This window comes from Monosiga brevicollis, genomic scaffold (genome assembly GCF_000002865.3).
Source record: "Monosiga brevicollis MX1 MONBRscaffold_25 genomic scaffold, whole genome shotgun sequence".
In the NCBI taxonomy this organism is placed as follows: Eukaryota; class Choanoflagellata; order Craspedida; family Salpingoecidae; genus Monosiga; species Monosiga brevicollis.
In genome coordinates this window covers 263,108-271,870 of record NW_001865062.1, presented here as the reverse complement: position 1 = coordinate 271,870, position 8,763 = coordinate 263,108, and the positions used below count along the sequence as shown (strand labels likewise).

Below are 8,763 nucleotides of genomic sequence, written 5' to 3'. Positions count from 1 at the left end.
AAATAACACGGCAGCAACTCGCGCTCATACATACATGTCGGTGCGTCTTTGTTCATGTGTACCCGGCACGCTCGCCTGCTACCCGTGTGTTTTGTAGCATGGGCGGTGTGCAACACCAGCGTCAAGACAACGTCTTGTGCTTTTTGCCTACCCTAGCCGGACTACGCCTTGGGCCCATTGTCTCTGGAAATGGGGCGCGCATGCATCACACGTGGACGCCAGGTGCTCAAGGCCAAGCTCTGCTGTGTGGTGGTCGCACGTCTCCTGCTCGGCCCTGCACAGATGCCTGGTTGCACCATAACACGGATCAATGGCTAGCACTCTCGGTCGACAACAAGCAGCTCTTGGCCCGTTGGCGTCATACGTGCGTCTTCCTAGCGGATTCTACCCAGGGTTACCTGCTCATTGGTGGGCAAACTGCTTCGCGAGAGCGGCCATCTCCCCGCAGCTGTGACGACCCGGTCGTCTGGGTCACCTTGGATGTGCCCAATGCCACTGCGAAAGTGGAAACCTTGGCTGTGACGTCGGCGCCAGGTGCTTCACGGCACAGCGCTGGGCTAGCGCGCCATTCACACTGCTGCGCCGCGCTGGCCGACGCTTCCGCCGTGATCTACGGTGGCCTCGGTGCGTGCTTGAGGTGCCCGACATTTGCAGCGTACGTGCAGAAACCCTAACGTGCTTGCACTCGTGCATCTTCCCGGCAGATGAGACGGGTCACATCCTGAGCGATGTTCTGCGAGTTCAAAGGGCGAGCGACAGCGCTACCCTTGTGGTGCAAAAGCTGCAGTTTCAGCCCGCCCTTCCTCCCCGCTTTGGCCACAAGGTGAGGATAATGAATCTTTGCCCTTCTTGCAAAGCCCTGAGCAAAAGGCCATGCTTATCTGCTTGCCTGTCCAATACCACAAGCTTTTGCATGCCATGTTATTGTCAAATTTATTTCATGGGATGGTGCGCGCTCGCCTGGCTTGTGTACTCAGGCAGTTCAGATTTCCAGGAATCGTATCCTCGTGGTCGGAGGATGTGGTGAGACCATCGTGCCGTGGCACGAGCAAGTGATTCTACTCGATCTGTCTGGCGCACGCCCGACATGGGGATATGTTGAGCTCAAGGTTGGTATGTGCCCCAGAGGAGAAGAGGGCCTGCTTTCTGTCAACCAAAACATTCTCATGAGATCTTTCTGGTGCAGGTCAGCGCAGACGTCGCCACGGCCACCATGTTGATCAACCACAGCGTTGCCGCTGTCGAAGACCAGGTTTATATCACCTGCGGTGGAGGAAACTGCTTCTCCTTTGGTACCCATTTCAATCAGCACATGCTCCACGTGTCTGCGACCGATTTGCTCGCGGTTTCTCGGCCTAGTGTTCCGAGTAGGTGCTGCGCTGTGCGCTGTGCGCTCTGGTGCCGTGCTCACCTTGCGGATGAGACATGTCCTTTGCTTGCCAATGACTCTCCCCTCATGACCTGCCAATCTTGCTCATAGTCACGACGAGCCACACACTGACTGAAGGGGCCTTTGCAGTGCGATTAACCGAGCGCCAGCCTTTCCTCGTGCGCGACTGTGCCTTTGGTGTGGCCACCGCCTCGTGGACAGCCGAACACCTCTCGAGCCTAGTGGGAGACCGCGAAGTGTCGGTGCATGTGGGCGAAGACTGTAACATGGACTTTACCACCCGCAACTTTCGGTGTGTACAAACGCCTCGCCAAACCACGATTGGACTCCCCCTTGCGGCTGCTTCTTGGCTCAACGGCACTTGTGCGCCGTCCCTCACATGGCTCGTGTCCAATGTGGTATTCACAGTTTCGAGGTCGTGACCATGCGTGACTTTTTAGGCCGCGTGTTTCAAGAGCAGCCATCACGGTGCGTAGCAGAAATGCGGGAAGCCTATTTTTTGGGGGCGAGACCGAACACATGCGTACAGGGAATGGTTGAATCATTTTTCTTTTCAACTTTGATGAATCGACGCGCTGCGCATGCATGCTTCCCATGACAGCTCACTCACAATTTATGTGGGATCGCCCCTTCCGTTTGTTTATTGATTTGGCCGAATCTAGGCCCATGTACCTGCGAAGCATGGGAAAGAATTTTCGCAAGGATGTGAGCAACATTGAGCAGACCTTTCCTGAGGTGGCCGCTGAATTTGCATTACCTAGCTGCGTGCCATCATGGGTCAGTTTGCTGGGCCCTGTGTGCCTTCATGCCTCGTATGCCGTGGCAGTCACCTGGCTAATGCGGGGGAACCGTTCGCACTATAGATTATGGGCGAAAAGCTCTTCAGCACGGCCTTGAGGGTGAGCTCGCCCGGCGTACAGCTCTGGACGCATTATGATGTCATGGACAACGTGCTCTGCAACGTGCGTGGGCGCAAGCGGGTGGTCCTGTTTCCCCCCGAACAGGCAGGCAATCTGTACTTGGAGGGCTCGTCGAGCCGGGTTGTTGACATTGAGCGACCCGACCTCGAGGCCTTTCCTCGCTTTGCTACGGCCATGGCCCATGCCCTGGAGCTCATTCTCGAGCCAGGTGACATGCTTCACATCCCAGGTGCGTTGGCTTTGGACTGATTGTACACTCAGTGCAGGGTGTCGGGCAGACATGTTTGCGGCGCGTGCATCATCTGACCTGACTGCTGACCCGCTGCACGGTATCACAGCATTGTGGTGCCACAACGTCCGAGCTTTGGAGCCCTGCATTTCGGTCAACGTGTTTTGGAAGCACCTGGATGATGCAGCCCTGTATGCATCGAAGGACCTGTACGGCAACAAGGATGTCAAGCCCGCTGCCGAGGCGCTGCGCCTCGCGCATGATGCGGCTGAACGCTTGCAAACCTTGCCGGCCGACCACGCTGCGTTCTATGGTGCCTACGCGACCGCCCTTCTGCAGCCGACCAACCCTTGAGCATGCTTGTCCTCTGTATGAGGCCAACTCTTGGCAAACCGCGCAGAGCTCCACCCACGTGCTGTTTCCTCTCCCTCTCTCCCTCTCTTTTCATGGGGAGTGCAAGTAGCATCCAAAGAAAAATTGACTTGACATCTGTGAAGCAAGACCAGCATTCGCTGCCAGCGTGCATGCATGCACGGGTGGGAGTTTCAAAAAGGAGTCGAGGCGTTGACCATGTCTTGTCGGCGTACGAGGCGATATCGACTCGTATCACGTCCGAATAGGACTCGTTGAGGATGTTAAATGAGATCCTGTGTGACCTGGTTTGTCGCCGGTTGCTGGGCAGATGGTGCGTGCAGCCATTGCCTCCATGTTCAAGAACAGACATCAAGCAAGGTAGGTGAAAAGAAAAAAAAAAACAGAAAAAAGGGTCCGCAGCTCGTTGCCATTCTGATTGGCTCCCTAACCCTAACCCTTGAGGTGAGGTGGTGCAGTTTGGGGGAGAGTCATTTCCACGAGCCGGTTGCTGTGCAACATCCAACCAGCGGGCACCCAAGCCGACCGTTGCGAGCAAATGAGCGAGCTCCTTCTGCTGCGGACCCTTTCAAGCAATCCTTGCCTCGCTCACACGACTCCTGCCGCCCGCCCGAGCAGCCCTGCGTCCCAACGCTGCAACGCTTGCCCAGTTTGGCGCAGCGAGAAGACTTGCCACGAATGAAACGAGAGCTTTTCGGGGCAACGAGCGCGCTCATCATCCCCCGGCTCTCTTGATCTGCTGCTGTGTGCCTCGCTCTCACCAGAGGTTTGCCCCCCAGCTGTTGACTGGGGCCTGCTGACTCGGAAAGCATTAAAGAACAAGTGCCTCTCCTTGTTGCTTGCAGCACTGGCAGATCACTCTTCGTCTTTTTGTGTGGCACCGACTGTGACCCGACTCGCGTGCCCGTCTTCTTGTGGACAGCTCCCGTCACCTCTGGTCGGCTGGCAGCCCAAGCCCATCTATCCATTGCTCTTCACCCCAGTGCCAGGCTCAGGCCACGGCGCGATGGCCACACGCTGGCCCCTGGCGGGGCCACTGCTCGTCCTGGTGCTGGCAAATCTCGTTCCTGTGCTGGGTCAGACTTTTGATCAAGCCATTATTTCGGCTTCTCCTCAGTTTCCAAATCACTCTCGAATTTTGGGAGCTCTTCTGCAGCAGGCTGATTTGTTTGCCCAGCTGACCAACCTGACTGTTTTCATGCCCACGGACGCAATCTATGAGAGCTTGCTCAACCTCGATTATTCCGAGCTGGAAGTTCTCCAGGCCCACGTGGTGCCCAATCGCACCATCACTGGCCTGCAGATTCGCAAAGAAGTCACTTTCCAAACTCTCAATAACAACGTCTTTAACACGACACCCACCGACAACTGCACCGCCCTCATCAGTGGCACCAACTTGACCATCGAACTACACGGCAAGGGACAACGTCACGGCCCGGTCTACTTTTGGGCCCTATTGGAGCGCACCGCGCTCCTGAACCTGCCGGTGTGTGACTGCTGCGAAGCTACGCCAAGCCCTGCCCCACCGTCCACGAGCGAGGAAGATAGTGGCAGCGGGGCACCGTCAACTCCAGCCAGCACCTCGACCCCAACTGCAGTGTCGCCGACCACGACAGACAGAGTGGGGAGCGAACCGACAACTCTGACGTCCACGTCAACGGCTAGCTCCACAACTACCTCCTCATCTACGTCCACGTCCACGTCTACGTCATCCTCCACCTCCACCTCCACTTCAACCTCCACTTCAACCTCCACTTCAACCTCCACTTCAACCTCCACTTCAACCTCCACTTCAACCTCAACATTCACCTCGACCTCCACTTCAACCTCTACCTCTACCTCTACCTCTACCTCAACATTCACCTCGACTTCGACCTCCAGCACTTTGGACTCTGGTATCGGTGGGCCTGGAGGCAACCCGGGTGGGACGCTCTTGCCACCGTCACAAAATATCACCTCTTCAATAACAATACCCACCTCCTCATCAACCAGCACATCGACCATAACCACAACCACAACCACAACGACCACTACGCGGCCCCCAAGCACCACTTCATCGGTTTTGAGGAATACAATACGGACAACTCGGCGTCCCCTCACGACCACCACTCAGCAACCTACCACTCAGCGCCCTACCACGACCACCACTACTACGCAGCGCCTTACGACCACCTTGCAACGGCAATTCACAACCTTGGCTCCAACCACGGCAAGGGCCCAGACAACCCGAGCATTTAGCACAACCCTACGGCGTGATACATCGCGTGCCCCAGCCACCACAACCCCACGCCGCTTTGAGACCACCCGACCGAGGGGTAACGGAGATGGCGGCGGGAATCAGAATGACGATTATGAAGATGATGATGAGAACGGCAACGGCAACGGCAATGGCAATGGTGTGAGCACAACGGGTCCCACACTGACAACCATTGTTGGCAACACTGCCAACGTGGAAACTGCCGCGTTTGCCAGTGCCATGGGAGATGACGATGGCTTGGCTATTTGGTTTGGTGCGTTGCCCGGGCTTTCCTTCCCGTGTGATATGTCCCGCTCGCATCCATGTGCCCATGCGACGCTCATGGGTTTTCATGACTCAAATGGCAACTGCTCCGATTCTGGAATTGCCCTTCTCCTATACAGGTGTTCTTGTATTCCTGTTTCTTCTCAGTTGCTGTCTCCTTTGCTGCTTGGCGGCCGTTTCCGGTTTGTGTTGCATTTTTCTGTGATCCTTGCCGTAGCAAGACTAGAACGTTCGAACCTCACCATACCGTGCATTGCCTTGCCTATGTACCCATACAGCTTGGCGCTCCGGACTTGCTGTGCTGGGCGGCGTGGCGGATTCATCGGCGAGGTATACAACGCACGCTCTTCCATGTTCGCTTTTGCTTTGAAACTCGTCCTCACTTTGTGTGCTGGTTCTGTTTGACCACAGTATGAGCGTTGCCTCGAGCGTCTCAAGCTTGTCCAGTATGGACGAATTTGAACTGGACGATGTTCCGATGGCTTACGACCACGCACCGGGCTTGTCCAACCCCGCCTGGTCGAACGTGGGTGTGCGCGACAGTCGCCAATTCTCAGCACCTGTGCTTCCCACAACCATGGCTATGGGGCCCTATCGCTCTGCGGGTGCACTCGAGACTTCTCCGCGCAGTCCTCCTCAGATGGAGGCCGGTGCTCTCACTGGCATGACGGTGAACCGAGGATTCTCCTCAAACGCTCTGTATGGCGTGCATCGTGCACCGCCTCGTCGCTCAAGTACGGCCAGTCAAGTTTTCCTTCCTTGAGTTTGCTCATGCCACCGGATAACTCCTCACAACCAGCACTCATTTGGCTGCGTTATGTGTTTTGCTGGTAGGTGCGGCTGCACCCCCTCTGGTCGTGCCTGCTGGTGCACCCGTCTACGACCAGCGCACCATGCCCGCATATGACGCAGCGCACCAGGCCCCGACCCCGATGCCGCTCGTGGGCACAAGCACGCCGGCCGTTCGTTCACCCGGCGTCCAGGTCCTGACACCCGCACCAGGTTCGTTTGTCTGTTTTCTCGCCCTTGGTTGAAACTAGCCTGGTGCAAGCACAGGTTGAGTTCGAGAATGTGGTCTGAAAGAACATCTTCATTTTTTTTAGGTCGGCCGCGACCTTCTCAAGCACCACTCTACTCACGGCCGCTGGTTTATGAGAAAGCCGTGACGCCACCGTGGCACAGGGCCGATTTCCCCGCCAATTTTCAAGGCGGTGCACGTCGTGAGAATACATACGAGCGACCTGTGGTCAGGGCGGGACGCCCCTCTTACTTTCGAGAAACCACATACGCCGTTCCACCAGGCACGCGTCAAGGGCAAATACTGGATGCGCGGCGGCGTCCCAGCGAACATGTTTATGACACGGCCCATATGCGTTCGAACATGCGTCGCTCGAGCAGCACCATGCCCCTGTCGCTTGACGAACCGCGCAGTGCCCGCGAGAGTCTGGTCGGGCGAACTTATTTGTAAATGTCGACTTGAGACGGGAGCATGGACACACGCTCGGCACTGATGAGTGAATAAAACGTGCTGTACGGCAAATATTTAAACAAGTGGTTCCAACAATTGAGTGTTGCAGGTTGGGGTTATTAGTTGGCTTGTCTGGTCTGAGCGCGCTTGGGGTCCAGGGAAAAGGCCATCCAGTCAATCGATCAATTTCAACAAGGCAAAGAGGCGCGCGCGGCGTGGCAGGTCTAGGAAAGTACTAGACCACCTCTTGCCTTGCAAAGGGGTGTGAAGTGCCGCGCAAGATGAAAAATCTGATACTTTTAGGGTTGAAAAGGTCAACACGGCACATTGGAGAGCCAAGGGGAAAGATAATGTAGGACCATCGCCCAAGAGAGGGCTGATGAAGACATGGCCGAAAAGAGAAGAGAAGAGAAAAAAAAGGGGGGGGGGGGGGGGGGGGCAGAGTGTTGATGCCGTACATGGCTCGACAACACCAGAGACGGTACCACATGCAAGGTCAGCAGAAGAGGAAAAGGAGATGGGAAGGCGACGAAGAAGATGGGGGACGAAAACAATAACCGAAACAGCTAGACAAAAAACGGGGCACCGCACTCAGCGGGGGCTGGGCTTGAGACACGGGCCGCCGACCGGATGCACCGAGCGCTTATCGGCGGGTGTAGCGAACAATGGGCTCGGTCGGCGTGTGAATCATGGTGGTGTAGTTGATTGGCGGGAGCTTGCCCGAAACCATCTCCAACTTGTACTTGCGGAGGATGGTGCTCATGATGCAGCGAATCTGTACTTGCGCAAAGCCGAAACCAATGCAACGATGACGACCGGCGCCGAAAGGCACCCACTTGAACTTTCCACCTGCAATACCATGGCCACATGATGTTAGAATAAGATGCGCGTGCGGGGTTGGGCTGTGGACGGCAAGAGACATTGAGCAAGACCACTGACCCTTGGTGATCTGTTCACCTTCGGTGACGACGAGCTTGCCGTCCTCCTCCTTGAGGAAGCGGTAAGGGTTGAAGGTGTTGGGGTCTTCCCACTCGTCCTCAAGACGGCCGTTCACGGTGGGGCTCACGCAAACCTGCGAGCCCTTGGGGATAACGTATTCGACGCCGTTGACGGTGACCTTGTAGTCCTCACGGGCACGGCGCATAATGCTCATGATCGGGGGGCGGAGGCGGAGCGTTTCGCGGATGCAAGCCCAGAGGAGAGGCATTTCGTTAATGTGCTCGTAGCTGAGGGGTCCTGGGCGGCGCTTGAAGAGCTCGACTTGCTCCTGGTAGAGCTTCTCCTCCAGACCGGGGGTCGTGGTGATGAAGCAGGTCAACCATGACGAGACGGTGGAGCTGGTGTGCTGACCGGCCATGAGAAGGGCAATCATCATACCAGAGACCTCATCCGTAGTCAGGTGGCGACCGTCTTCCACGTTCTTGTAGGGGGTCGTCATGAACGTGTGCATCAAATCAGTCCTTGAAGCAGAGGAGGAGGGATGGGTAAGTGAGGGCGGCAACAGGAGCAGGAGTTTTGTATTGGTGATGAAACTGTGAGAACGAGCGCGAGCGCAAAAGCCACGCACTGGGTGCCTTCCTCAGCCTTTTGGCGACGACGGTCAATGATCTTGTAGAAGCGCTCCTTGAGCTCGCGATGAGCACGGTCACGGCGACGGAAGCTGGGGAGGGGCAACCAAGGAGGGAAAAACCAAGCTTGGGGGGTAAAACCACCATCCAGCGCGTGATACAGCTTGGCAACCTGTTTTGCGTGGGCCGCGTGCAGGAAAACGGATAAGCGAGAAGGAAGATGACCGGGGATATCAAGATGTGTAGTTTTGTAGACAAAAAAAAAATGGGGGGGGGGGGGGGGGGGGGGAAAAAA

General features: G+C 56.4%; 3 protein-coding genes across 3 annotated transcripts in view; 2 read left to right on the top strand and 1 right to left on the bottom strand.

The window, feature by feature from the left end:
* MONBRDRAFT_10965 (uncharacterized protein) overlaps window positions 1-2,893 on the top strand; it is a gene marked incomplete at both ends in the record, with an annotated part of 5,131 nt that extends 2,238 nt beyond the window's left edge. Inside the window, 7 exons of the mRNA XM_001748768.1 lie at window positions 98-624; window positions 705-823; window positions 1,187-1,367; window positions 1,481-1,682; window positions 2,053-2,167; window positions 2,254-2,539; window positions 2,649-2,893. Of these exons, the coding sequence (XP_001748820.1) occupies window positions 98-624; window positions 705-823; window positions 1,187-1,367; window positions 1,481-1,682; window positions 2,053-2,167; window positions 2,254-2,539; window positions 2,649-2,893 (1,675 nt within the window). The remainder of the gene's footprint in view (window positions 1-97; window positions 625-704; window positions 824-1,186; window positions 1,368-1,480; window positions 1,683-2,052; window positions 2,168-2,253; window positions 2,540-2,648) is intronic.
* A 1,024-nt stretch (window positions 2,894-3,917) lies between these two features.
* MONBRDRAFT_28308 (uncharacterized protein) lies at window positions 3,918-6,900 on the top strand (the record flags this gene model as incomplete). The annotated part of the gene is made up of 7 exons (XM_001748767.1): window positions 3,918-4,397; window positions 4,577-4,812; window positions 4,904-5,421; window positions 5,711-5,762; window positions 5,844-6,166; window positions 6,267-6,434; window positions 6,536-6,900. 7 exons carry the CDS (start codon window positions 3,918-3,920, stop codon window positions 6,898-6,900), a joined length of 2,142 nt encoding a protein of 713 aa, XP_001748819.1.
* Window positions 6,901-7,340: 440 nt separating this feature from the next.
* The window catches only part of MONBRDRAFT_38433 (uncharacterized protein), a 2,959-nt gene continuing 1,536 nt past the window's right edge, over window positions 7,341-8,763 (bottom strand). The window contains exons 7-9 of the mRNA XM_001748695.1: window positions 8,468-8,640; window positions 7,840-8,360; window positions 7,341-7,749 (exon numbers count right to left, since the gene is read on the bottom strand). Coding sequence (XP_001748747.1) covers window positions 7,544-7,749; window positions 7,840-8,360; window positions 8,468-8,640 — 900 coding nt within the window. The 3' untranslated portion in view covers window positions 7,341-7,543. The remainder of the gene's footprint in view (window positions 7,750-7,839; window positions 8,361-8,467; window positions 8,641-8,763) is intronic.